Source organism: Thermobia domestica, chromosome 2 (assembly GCF_964235325.1).
Source record: "Thermobia domestica chromosome 2, izTheDome1.hap1.1, whole genome shotgun sequence".
NCBI classification, from domain to species: domain Eukaryota; kingdom Metazoa; phylum Arthropoda; class Insecta; order Zygentoma; family Lepismatidae; genus Thermobia; species Thermobia domestica.
The window spans coordinates 165,161,157-165,175,157 of NC_137455.1; the positions used below are offsets into that span (position 1 = coordinate 165,161,157).

Genomic DNA, 14,001 nt, shown 5'->3' on the forward strand with positions numbered 1-14,001 from the left:
TTGTTACACACCTTACTTAGACTGAGCTTTGGGTTGTGGAGCCAATTCTGTCATCCACGCTTGCACTGGGCGAAGTCCAACCCTCACTTTACTGCTGTGACTGCTAAATGGATTGGCATAGTAGAGGCGAGGCAATGCTGACATAGCGGAATCTCTTAAGCAAAGCAGCTTTTGAAAGTACACAATTACAGGTAATGCTGCACCTGGTTCATGGGACTATCCACTACTGACACTTAGAAATGTGCTATATAGTCACTGATCTCACTAGCTATGCCTGAACATTATATAGACACTTCCAGCTAGACTTGCTGTCCAATCTAGAGCTAAGAGCTCACTGGGATGCAGTGTTTATGACCTCTGCTTTTATACAGGTAACGAACCTGTCAGAATGTTCCAGACGGCCTAGAACTTTCTATAACTCTCCAGATGATTCGAAGACCTTCCAGAATGTTCACATTTAGGTCAATGCGATGTACTACGATTTTAATGGAATGTTCCAAAGATCCACATAGGATTACTGAATTACAGATTACACCAGAAAAACATTACTGCTAGGTCAGTTACACCTTACTTCACCAGTACTGACAAACTGGCAAGTTGCTACATTTGGCACCCCAGGTGTCTTCCGATATGGTCATACGACAATCATTGTAGACTCCAGGCCCAATCTTGGCCCAAGTTGACATTTGGCACTTATACTAGACATATGGGGTTACCTTGCTATCCAATTTCAAGGAAATCAAAAAATGGACAGTTTGAGATCACTGATCCAAAAATTTTTCGGGATTTCTCGAAAATGATACCGAATTTTCAAATAAATATTTCTGACGTCATGTAGCCTATTCTTTCCTCTTCAAAATAGTATATTTTTCTCTTTAGCTCAATATTTATGGCAGACATGACCAATTGAAGCTAACAGGGTCATGCAAAAAAACATCAATTTTGTCCATTTTTTACCACCCTGTACTCAAACTACATGGCGTATAGGACTAAAATTTGGTGCATGATCATCTCTCCAGAGGCCTACATACACACCAAGTTTCAAATTCTCAGACTACTTTTTTCCTGAAAATTTAGTTGATTTCACATGAAATGGCTCTGATACAATAACAGACATACAGTCTCATGTTTACAAGAAGTATTACCCGGTAGCGATGGTTTCCTGATAGAGTAAATTTTTATTTCCCCATGCCATTATTAGTGCTGTTTGCTCTCATTTATTTCTTTCCCCACTCCTGCAAGGTATTTGCCTTGTTTATTCACAGAAAATATGGTGCTTGATACACTTGCTTGCAAAACATAGGGTTCAGTGCTTTGTACGATACTCAGATATTGGAGTTAACTATTTTGTATGATATTCAGATATTGGAGTTGACTATTTACTATCTCCAATAATCCATACCATCACGGATATTCAGCTTGAAAACATTCCATAGCATGGGTGGTATTAAATGCCTTACTCCAGCGCGAAAGCTTCCTTCTGCACGGCCAATAGAATAGTTGGCAACTCCCCTCTGCTGAAACCGTCGGAACATCAGGGGTGCTTCAGCTGGAGACCTTTGAATGCATGGGTAATATCGGGCTGAAGGACACTGAAATCGAGGAAAAAATCCTTACCTCCCTATAGATGTTCCTTTTCCGAACCTGTCCGATGTTTTACGGTCTTCTGTTAATGGCTCAGAATTAAAGAAATTCCAGAGTGGAAGGTTTACTCGTATATACGGGGTCTGTATGAAGAGTTTCCAGATAGGAGTGCCGAAGTGCCATTACCACTCCATGCACTTCCTAGGATAGAACATAATATATGTAACCACACTGTCAGCACAAGAGAATGAAGACTTCTGACCAGCCGCTGTATATTAAAGACCGAGAAACTGTGGCATCATGCCAGGACGAACCTCTAAGATCCGTCATGGTAATGTTAGGTGGATTTCGTCTATTTACATCGTCTTTGGAATGCATTGGCCACATAATAGCTGGTAGCAGTTTTAAACAAATTTTGGCCAGTGTGTTTGCTGCTAATTCAGTAGAAATCCTTATTGGCCATGATGCCTTTAGCAGAGCTGTACGACGACATGCTTAGCCAAAATTATTATAAACAGTCTCGCGGTCTCAGATGGAGAGATGAAATAAGTGAATTGTTGATGAAAGGTGAGACACTGACTCAAGGTTTAATCAAGCATAATGCTCAAATGGCTTTCCACGAAAAATGAGCTAAACACCTTGAAAGTAATGAACCCAATGCCGCTCTGTGGGTTCAGTATTTTCGCAATATCTTCACCATGAAGCACTTTATTGCAGCATACCGCTCTGGTGATTGGGAGTCTCATATCTACTCTGTCCAGAAAATGATTTCCTTTTTTCATGCACGTGGTCCCTTATTGTATACTAAGTGTTCTCGTATCTGTAAGATATGCGTGCTCTTCTGACTACTCACCCCCTTTGAATTACAAGATTTTGCTCAAAAAGGTTACTTCTCAATATCTAGATCAGATCCTCCTGGGTTAGGAAACTGCTCTGGTATGACAATAGACCTAACCGTAATACGTGTCATTAAGACCTATGGAGAACAAAGTGGGAGAGGGATAACTGATTCCGCGTTGAAGAATGTTACTAGCCTATAGCTCTCAACAGGGGACAGCATGTAGATTACCACACATCACGGCACACTCGAAATGAAAAAGACAGGAAGAAGCTATTAGAATGGTTAATTCAACAACCTCGATTTCCAGAATCTCCTTCACTGGTATCACTTGCAATAGGAACCGGTATTGATGTAAACTTCAATGTGAATTGCCATCAAACTCTGGAAGTAGGAAAGACCACAATGTCAAAACTGGAAACAAAACAGGACCTTTCTTGCACGAAATTTTGTCTGCTTTGATTCTGTAGATACAAAACTTTTGCTAGGATTGTTAATTATGGAGATATACAGATGGTGATCAGAAAAATGGAAACACCTGTAGTTGGCAACACGTCAGATGTATGGGTTGGCAGTGGTGTCGTGGCGCCCGCAGCGGCGGACCGCTGGTGATTGTGTGTTAGGTCGGTCTCCACACTACGTCAGGCGCAGTGGAACAGCAGTGTCCAGTGATTGCAGCAGACGGAGGTAGTGTAAAATGGGAGACCTCTCAGATTTTCAAAGAGGGCAAATTGTTGGTGCGCGATTATGTGGAGTGAGTGTGACGGCAGTGGCTGTGTTAGGTGTGTCGCGTGGGACATTGAAGGTGATGACGGCCTACACAACACACGGGAAAACCACATCGGGAAAGCGGAACAGTGGGCAGAAGAAAATCATGAGTGATAGGTCACGCCGGGTATTAAAGCGCATTGTCACGCAGAACCGTCGTGCCACTGCGGAGCAAGTGACGGAGGAACTCAATCAGCACCTCCCCCACCCTGTTTCGACAATCACAGTCCGCCGCGAATTACATGACATGAACTTACGGGGTCGTGTTGCACGGGCCAAACCGCTCATCATGGACTATAACGCTTTCGCACGCCGCAAATGGTGCCGCGACCATGCAACTTGGACCGATGAGGACTGAAAACGTATGATATGGTCGGATGAGTCATCCTTCACCCTATTCCCAACTACGGGCCGTGTTTATGTGTGGAGAACGCCCAAAGAAGCTTATGATCTGCAGTGTCTCCGCCCAACTGTGAAACATGGCGGCGGCTCGGTGATGCTGTGGGACGCAATATCATGGTTTTCATTGGGTCCTGTGGTCACAGTTAGCGGACGAATCACTGCCAACGATTATGTCGCAATTTTAGGAGACCACTTGCATCCTATGGTCCGGATGTTGTTCCCGGACAATGACGCCATCTTCCAGGATGATAATTCACCCATTCACACAGCTGGCGTTGTTGCAGCGTGGTTTGAGGAACATCGGGATGAAGTTCAACACCTCCCCTGGCCCGCCCAATTCCCAGATCTCAACATAATTGAACGTCTGTGGTCCGTCTTCGAAACACGACTCCGGCGACGATTTCCATCTCCATCCTCTCTCACAGAACTGGCCGATGCCCTGCACGAGGAATTGTGTAAAATTCCACTTGCTATACCATTCACGACCTCTATGCCTCCATCCCACGTCGCATCAAGGCTGTTCTGAAGGCGAAAGGTGGCCCGACACCATATTAATCTGGTAAGTTGCAATTTCGTTCAGGTGTTTCCATTTTTCTGATCATCTGTATGCAAAAAACAAAACCATCTTTAAACAACACCCACCCCCGGTCACCTCCACCTTTCAGGATTTTTAGTATGATGTACTCTAGGTGGATTTGTGTGGTGGATCCCAATCACAGAAGTGACATTTTGTAATAAATTTTATTTTAATCCAGCCATGAAGGATCTTCTTGCAGGACTTTTTCCAGCTTTATAGAAACATTAATTCCATCCCAAGCCATGGCAGTTTGACTGGACAAACACAGTACGCCCGTGTAGATGCTTTTCTGTAACTATTGAGTTTTTCACGATTAATGCGGCTCAAAGGTACTTCTCATGCAGCTCAAAGGCCAAAGCATCAAGTATAAGCAAGAATGATTTGAAGTGCTTAGCTTACAAATTTACAAAGAACTACATATAACTTAAAATAGCTAATCTTTTTTTCCTTGATAAGCAGATCCAAATAAACTAACACCTACAGCGCTTGTAATCTAGGTAGAATAACCTAATTCAGCACACTATATTATGCTAATCCAAATAAATCTGCGCAGGGTTCTTACATGTTTTCCTTCTACATGTAATCTTTCAATCCTACTTGAACTGCGATCGAACAGATTCTCTTTCGCACAAACGAATTTTAACAAGTTCGAAATCACGTTTGACTATCAAACCTAACACCCACATTCAACGTATTTCTTTGAATTAAAAATTTATCCGTACCAGTCCTCTAAAAATATCGCATGCTGTAACTACCGGAAACTGTTCAATATTCAGCATGATCTAGCTTTCTTCTTTACATATTATATGACTCCATTGTGGTAAGTATAACTTTTTCTAGTATAATTATGTAACTAAGAGTTATATGCCTTTGTAGTACATTTACATTGATACTTACGTAAATTCATCCTTCATCACGAACTTCTGTTTCTTATCATCTCGTGCACAGATAATAGGTTTATCTCCAGCAACATAATCAAATCCATATTCATTTAATTCATGTTGGAAATCGTCTTTGGCACTGATAGCAAAATTGAAGTCATCAGCAAAATTTTGAGCAATTTTCAGTATCCTGTTTCTCCAGTAGTTGGTGCCTGTAATTTAAACAGAATAAACTTGCGCATAGTTGACAATTGAGAATTTTTACATTTTGCAGGAAAAGTGCCACGTAGCAAGCTTTATACGCAAGTCGTACGATACCTTTAACCAAAGATAAATTTGTGTGCATCCCAGAACCTACTGTCGAAGTAAGAACAAATTAAAACAGTTGATAGAATGTGAAAATTACCACAGATAAATAGGACGAATTGGCATAATCTTAGTTGAAGATTCGAACAAAATGTCACTTCCGATTGATGTTGCATGTTTCGCCATACTTAAAAGTCTATACAAGATACCACTGAAATTACTCACTGCAATAAATTCTCTTAGTCTCCAAAATAAACTCAACACGCGGAACGGAAATTTAAGATGTCCAAGATAAGTTTTAGATCGTGGTGTAGTTTCTTCGAGTCATACCCAGTAAAATTTGAAGACCGCTATTGACACAGCACTACTCACTGTATTAATGCCAAAGCTATATATATCGTATAATAATCCAAATATCTTGTTACAAAATTCTACTAAGAAATATAACTGGACTGTAAAACTAAGGAAATATTCACTGAACGTCATGTCACAAAATCTGATGTTAATATCTATCTTTTTGTCGTTTGCAAATAAAGGAAGACAGTCGAGTGAGCTATTTACGAAACTGAGAAACCAAAGGTGAGTCATTGAACATCTTATGTAACGTCGCAAGATATTCAAATCGATATAGTTACTACATTATGTGATGGTATTCCCTCTTATGCAACAATAAAATGGGCAGCTAAATTTAAAAATGGGAGAGCCAGCATTGAAAATAACAGTTGATCAGGAAGGCTATAATCCAGGAAAACAGCCCATGAAAGTGTCGCAAATGATCGGAGATTGACTATCATGCAGACTGCTGAGTGAGTACTGGGAGAAGAAAAGTTTCAGCAAGATGGGTGCCTAAACTTAACCCCAAACAAAAAACCTTCAAATGATAATCTTCACCTCTTCCGGTCAAATCTATTTGCCTATCTGCTTATTCATAATAGCGACGCGGTTTGACCGTTGCCAACCCGAATATAAACATTTTAAGCAACGAAAACACCCCTCAATTTCCAACCCCCAATCAGAGGCTTTAATGCACTAACATCGATAAGCAAAACGCTTTGAATTGTCGGAGGACAATGTTGACAAGTAACAGTATACTTGAATTATTAGTCGCTTCTATCATACGAAGGTTGCACTGAAAGTATCGCGAATGTAGTATTGTGGAAACTGCCATATTTGTGAAGATGGGTGTTCGAAGTAGCTTTCCAACTAACAATGATTAAGGCAATAATTTATTACAGCTTTCGATAACGTTTGACGCAATAGTCGAATGTGCTACGTTTGACGCAATAGTCGAATGTGCTACGTTTGAAGCCCTATCTAAAACAACCATTTACTTTTGGTTTTTAGGAATTTAGGCTTGGCCGCGACAACCTCAATAACGAAGTTCTCGAACCTCGCCCAGCGACATAATGGTGCAAGAGAATATTGATTGTGCGAGAGCTAACTGAGTAATCAACATGTGACATACCGTGAAATTCAAGCCCATTAGGAGACAAATAGGAACAATTCCTTACGATTATTTGTGTGTGACGAAGTTATATTCTCATTGAATCCCGCATAATTTAATTCGAGAGCAAAAAGACATCTGTGCGATGTGGTCCATAACAGCTCAAACGGTTCAACGTAGCAGCGTTAAACCTTGTGTGCAACATCACAAGTGATGAAACGTGGATCTACTCATATGAACCCGAAACTAAACTAGAATCTGCTGTAAGGCTGTACCAAGATTAACTAAAACTAACAAAAGTTGTTCGTTCACGCAGCTGCAAAAGTTGCAAAGCAAATAGTTGTTCATTCTTCGTGAAGTCTGGACATCTCCACTATTACCTCGGAGAATCGCCGAACAGTTAATGCTGAGTGGTATACTACCATTTGTTCGCCAGAAGTTAATATAAAACCAGATTACAGTCCCATAATCCCGGACGCCACGTTTTTGCATTATGAAAATGCAAGCTCTTACACAGTACCTCAAATACTGGAGTTCAAGAACAGTGAAATGCTACTCTTCTTACCTTGCTTATTAACCAGACCTAAACCCGATTTTTTTTCCAACTACCAAATATAAAATGCGTGGGCAGCAATTTCTAGTCCCAGAAAAGGTAGTGCAAGCATAGAAAATTCAAGTTTGAGATACCCACTACTGGAGTAGCATAATTGCTTCAACCGATAATTTAACACTGAAAAGCATTAGAAAATATTTGCATTCTATCTATCTTCTGTCAGTTTCTCGAAACCTTCAAGGCAACTCTCGTACTTACAAACACTAATATTTACGTCGATATTGCCATAAAAGCCAATGCTTTATGTTCTGTCTTCTTACATTTTATTTTTAGGAAATTTATGTCTGTAGATTTAGGGATTAAAGGAGTTTTAGGACCCATAAACTCAACAAAACGTCTTAAAAGAGAAGCAGCACATGTCAAATATCAATTTGAATTTAACATTACTTATAGAACAGCCCAAGATGAGCCTTCACGATATTGCGTAGTGTCTGCACACAATCCTTATTGCTCAAATTGCTAAGTCGTTTTTCTTTTAAAAGTGAATAAAATTACCTTTCTACAATTCCATCCTAAATCAGTTACAACAGCAAAAAACACGACTACATGAATTCACCAAAGTTCTCTTTCAATTTTCGTGGCCAATTTCGGCAACTTGACAGACTTCAGAGCACTCAAAGGATGGATTACGAAACTGAGCTATTGCGGAAAATATACAAAATTCATCGTTCTTATCCAAATGCTACAATATTTATTTTGTTTGTTCAGTAATCTTAATTCTCTTAACTCCGTATGTTTTAGTTTATCAGTTGAAGACAAATGAAATGCTTTGACTGTCAATACTACTGGCGCCAAATGGTGTTTGTCACTGCTTATACTCTGTAAAGAAAAACTAGCGACACTTGCTCGGATATCGTTTTCACAAGATAGATTAATCAGTATGATTTTTTAAATATAAATTTCTGATAACAGAGTGCATATTCTTAATGAGCAGTTCATCCATATTCAGGTTACTGACATGAATATAATGAATTTATATGCATATATAAGTAGCTATGGATGTTTTGAACCAAATCGTTTGTAGAAAGACACATACAAAAAGTAAAAGAAGATCAAGAATAGCGCAAATCAAAAAATGGAATATCTTAAGGGTAAAAATATATTGTATACGAACATCAGGAGGTACAATACAGCAAACTAGTTTTTTGTATGTCTACCATGGGCTTTCTTCAGTGCAGCGAATCATCAAGGTTTGTTCGTAACAAGGCTCTTGCAAAATGCAACCCAGACTTCATGGAATCACACCCGGATTATCTGTTCCGCGATTGATTGAAAGGGGGTTTATATGGGCGCGTCGACAGCGAGGTCTTTTGCACCCTTCTCTGACTAGAAAAATGAAGTACCCAAAAACATAAAAGCATGGTATCACAGATATAATAAACTAAAAGCAAAGTCTGGAATACGTAAAAGGTGTTCAGTCATTTATGAATTAAAATGTCATAGCATTCAAGAAATGTACAAACTCGATACACAAACACAAGGACGGGTTAGTACACAATGACAGGTTAATCTTCTCTGCCGGGGCAGCTCGGCAATAGATGAACACACGTAGGGCAGCCCAGAATTAGTACTGAATATAACAGTGCAGTAATAGAATAAAAGCCAGGAAATGCTATGACAAGCATAAAATCATGAAAGCTAAGAAATAGTAGATAAAATCAGAAATAAATTAATTAAATGGAAACGTGAGAAATGCACTCCCAGAGCATTCAGAACATGCAGCTTCTGCAAATAATTGAACATTTTCTGAATCATGGATTCATCATCACCAAGCAAGATTGCCATATCGGCTGGTAATCCAAGTCGAGCTCGCTCAGGAGCAAGAGGCACACATTCCACTAAGAGGTGACGAATACTCAGGGGCTGACCACAATGACGACACACAGTCGGAGGCGTACGTCGCAGAAGATGTGCATGGGTGAGATGACTATGTCCAATACGAAGGCGTGCCAAAGTCCGCTCTTCCAGGCGAGATGATCGGGAGCTCGTCGACCAGACTCCAAGGTGGGGCTTCACTGCATGCAACTTATTGTGAATCTGCTCATCCCAGTGTGTCTGCCAGCGGTGAAGAAGAAGACGATCGATCACAGGACGAAGATCAGAGCTGGGAAGCGGTGACGGAGACTCAGGTCCTGTAAGGGCAGCTTCTCTGGCAACACGGTCAGCACGCTCGTTCCCTGGAATACCAACATGGCCAGGCACCCAACAAAATTGGACATCGCAACCTGCAAGTCGTAAGGAACTGCAAGAGAGTAGAATTTGCTGAACTATAGGGTGCACACTTGACACATCCGTGAGACTATGTAAAGCGCTGCTGGAGTCAGAGCACACGAGAACATGTCGGAGATTGCGTCGACGAATATAATGCAGAGTCTCCAGGATAGCAACCAATTCAGCAGTGAACACAGTGGAAGTAGGATGGAGCTTCAAGCCAGCGCTATGATCATCCGTGACGAAGGCACAACCAACAGAATCTTCATGCTTCGAACCATCCGTGTAGAAGACAGCGTAGGTACGGTACGCATCCAGAAAAGAGAAGAACTCCTGACAAAATTGTTGATTGCTGGTAACAGACTTCTTAAATTGCGTTAGATGAAAGCTGACAACTGGTGGAAGAACTGTCCATGGAGGAATGGGCAGGAGGCCCAATGGATAGATGGCAGGGACATCGAGTCCAAGAGAAGCCCCAAGGTCTATAGCACGAATGCCAAAAGGCCGGGTAGCAGTAGGTCGTGCTTGATATCTGTCATAGCGAGCACCAGCCTCAAGGGCAAAGGCCGAAGGATGGTCAGGTACGGCACGGATATGGATGTAATAGCGCAGGAGCAGGCAGTCCCGACGGTGGGAAAGAGATGGTTCATGAGCCTCGACATAGAGACTAGGAATAGGGCTAGTTCGGAAAGCTCCAAGCGCCAAACGAAGGCCAAGATGATGTACAGAATCCAGATGACGTAGGATGGAAGGTCGAGCAGAACCATATGCAACACAGCCATAATCCAATTGGGAGCGGATGAGGCTACGATATAGACGCAACATCACCACACGGTCAGCACCCCACGAAAGATGGGACACCAAACGTAGTAAGTTCATGGAGCGGAGACAGCGGTACTTCATGTCTCGAACGTGAACAGCCCAGGTAAGTCGTCGGTCAAACTCCAAGCCCAGAAAACGAACATGGTCCACATAGGACAATCGAGAACAGCCAAGGAACAGCTCAGGATCATAGGCACAGTGACGAAGGCGACAAAAATGTACGCAGTGTGTTTTGGTGAGAGAAAAGCTGAAACCAGTAGTGGTAGACCATCGGTGAAGGCGGTTGAGCGCTAACTGCAACTGGCGAGTAACTGTACGGAGATCACGTGAGCGACAGTAGATAGTAAAGTCATCCACATAAAGCAACCCATGAACAGAAGGGGAGAGCTGCGACATCACACTGTTCACTGCAACAGCAAACAAAGTGACACTCAACACACTACCCTGTGGAACGCCATTCTCTTGTGGAAACGGAGCAGAGAGAGTAGCTCCAAGCTTGACTCTAAAAGAACGTTGTTGGAGAAAATTCTGGATGAAGAGAGCCAAGTGGCCACGTAAGCCCCAGAGATGGAGTTGCCTCAAAATGCCATATCGCCAAGCGGTGTCATAGGCCTTTTCAAGGTCAAAGAAGATGGCTATCAGATGTTCTTGATGACGAAATGCATCCTGAATAGCACTTTCAAGATGCGCCAAATGATCAGTAGTGGAACGGAAGCGCCGAAAGCCACACTGAAGATTGGAAATGAGGCCATGGTGTTCAAGAAACCAGACTAAGCGGGTATTGATCATCTTCTCCAAAAGTTTACACAGACAGCTAGTCAAGGCGATCGGGCGGTAGCTTCCACTGGACGTGGCAGGTTTAGCAGGTTTCAAAATAGGAATAATGTATGCTTCACGCCAGGCATCGGGGAAGGAGTCTGCAAGCCAGATGCGATTGTACAGGTCAAGAAGATGTTGCTTGCCATCATCAGGCAGGTGCCGGAGCATAGCATAACAGATGCCATCAGGACCAGGTGCCGTGTCCTTCGTAGAATCCAAAACAGCAGCAAGTTCAGCAGTAGTAAAAGGCAGATTATAAGCTTCAGCGGTTGCAGAGCGGAACTGAAGTGGCGTACGTTCGGTGCGTTGTTTGTAACTGAGGAATCCAGCTGAGTAGTTAGTAGAACTGGATACATCCGCAAAATGACGACCTAATGCAGCAGCAATTCTGTCCTGATCAGTGACCATTACACCATCGATAATAAGGGATGGAACCGCAACGGAGGAAACATGTCCCTGTAAACGACGAATTTGCGACCAGACCGCTGTCATGGAGCTACCAGCAGTAAGAGAAGAAACATAAGTGCGCCAGCTATGACGCTTAGCCTGCTTAATCAGATAGCGGGCTCGAGCACGAAGAAGTCGAAATTGAGCCAAATTATCAGCTGTAGGAGCACGATGAAAAGTACGTAGTGCTCGACGTCGGACCAGAATAGCGTCACGAATCTCCTCTGACCACCAAGGAACTGTGCGTTTACACCGGGAACCAGCATAGATAGGAATAGAGTCGTGTGCAGCTGCCAGGATACTCTGCTGAAAGGCCTCACAATGACCATCAACAGTAAAACGTGGGTCTAAAGTGAAATGAAAAGTGGCGGAAAAATGATCCCAGTCTGCTCGACGGAGATTGTAGGCAGTGAACGGAGCAGAATGGATGAGCGGAAGACCATGCACAAGAATAGGAAAGTGGTCACTGCCACAGAGATCATTATGCACGCGCCAAGTAAGATGGGCACCAAGTTGAGGACTGCAAATGGAGAGGTCCAAATGAGAGTAGGTACCAGTAGCAGTAGTAAAATGTGTGGGACTGCCATCATTGAGGAGCAATGAGTTAGTGTTGTCAAGGAAAGTGGAAATCTCTTGACCTCGTGGCTCAGTACGAGGAGAGCCCCACAGTGCATGGTACGAGTTAAAGTCACCCACAAACAGAAATGGGGATGGAAGCTGTCGAGCAATCTGTTCAAGATCAACAGCAGTAAAGGTGTCATGACGCGTAAGGTAGATACAACAAAAAGTAACAGGTTGTCTTAAGAAGACACGAACAGCTATAAGCTGGAAAGCACTATTCACATGGATGAGAGCAGAATGGTAAGCATCAGAGACCCCAATTGCTACACCACCTGCTGCACGACCTGCAGTAAGCTGATCATGACGATATACAGTGTAACCAGAGAGAACAGAGTTGCTAGTAGAGGTAAAATGCGTTTCCTGAAGACAGAATATGGTAGGATGAAACAATGTCAATAACTGCTTAAATTCCTCGTAGTGTGTGGAATAGCCATTTAAATTCCATTGAAGAAGGGACATGTTCAACAAGCATCGAGAACAAGAAGCGAGGTACTGCTCTTGCCCTTTCCACGGCCTTCCACAAGGGTAAAATCATCGAGCTCCTCCTCCACCATATCATCCATAAGAGACTCGTCATCACTAGGTGGACTACGTGACGTATGCTTCTGTTTCTTCGCCCCAGGTGGGCTAGAAGACTGGGTGCGTGAAGATTTCTTCGATGCCTTGGTAGAAGAAGCAGTGGAAGAGGGAGAGACAGCTTTGGAAGCTTGAGCCTGGAGCTGTTTTTTTCGTTCCTTCTTAGTGAGGGGTTTGGTAGGAGGCTGGCTGTTTGACTGCTTCAAAAACTGAGTTATGGAGGGAGTAGGAGCAGACGAGAGAGAGCCAGCTGCCGGAGCGGCAGGAGGCTGAGAAGCAGGAATGGGCTTAACAATTCGTGGAGGCGAACGATCGTTCAAGGGAGGCTTAGGCTGCGAAGCAGATGATGATCGGTGCTTCGTGCGAGATAGTCCTGGGTTCACAGAAGTAGTGGTACGGGACGCCTTGGAAGAGACTGGCGTACTGGGAACCTCAACGTCAGTTTGGGTAGCAGAATTGACTGTCTGGGTACCTTGGGATCTGCTGGTCTTTAGAAGCGAAGAGAAACTGGTGCCGAAGTTGACTTTTGGCTGTAGTCTTCGTTTAGCCTCAGCGGCGGAGATCTCGATTACCATCAATTCACGGATCTTCTTCTCAGCCAGAAAAGTAGGACAGTCACGTGACCAAGCTGGGTGGTCACCTTTACAATTAGTGCACTTCGATGGGGCCACACATGGGGCCGGACCATGAGCTGCAGAACTACAATTGCCACAGATGGCAGAGGCATGGCAAGAAGGGGCTGAGTGGCCAAAATGTTGGCAGTTAAAGCACCGTAAGGGTAATGGTATGTACGGTCGGACCTTCAAACGGTGGTAGGCAACGTTCAAATGCGTTGGAAGGTCAGGTATAGCGAAAGTTATGATGTAAGAATCTGTGGGCTGTACTGTACCATTTCTCTTTGTACTAATACGATGGACGTCTATCACATGGCTATCCTTAAGTTCAGCACATATTTCCGCCTCTGGTAACTCCCTCAAATCAAAGCAAGTGATGACTCCTTTGCTAGTGTTTAGTTGTCGATGAGGCTCAACCAGAATAGGAACAGGTCCTAACTGCGTACTAGCGAGGAGTAATTTTGACTGTCTTTCGGTG

The 14,001-nt window shown here is 43.0% G+C and overlaps 1 protein-coding gene across 1 annotated transcript in view; it reads right to left on the reverse strand.

The window, feature by feature from the left end:
- ERp60 (disulfide-isomerase A3) overlaps positions 1-14,001 on the reverse strand; it is a 43,621-nt gene that overhangs the window by 9,643 nt on the left and 19,977 nt on the right. The window contains exon 7 of the mRNA XM_081747736.1: positions 5,067-5,262. Within this exon, the coding sequence (XP_081603862.1) occupies positions 5,067-5,262 (196 nt within the window). The remainder of the gene's footprint in view (positions 1-5,066; positions 5,263-14,001) is intronic.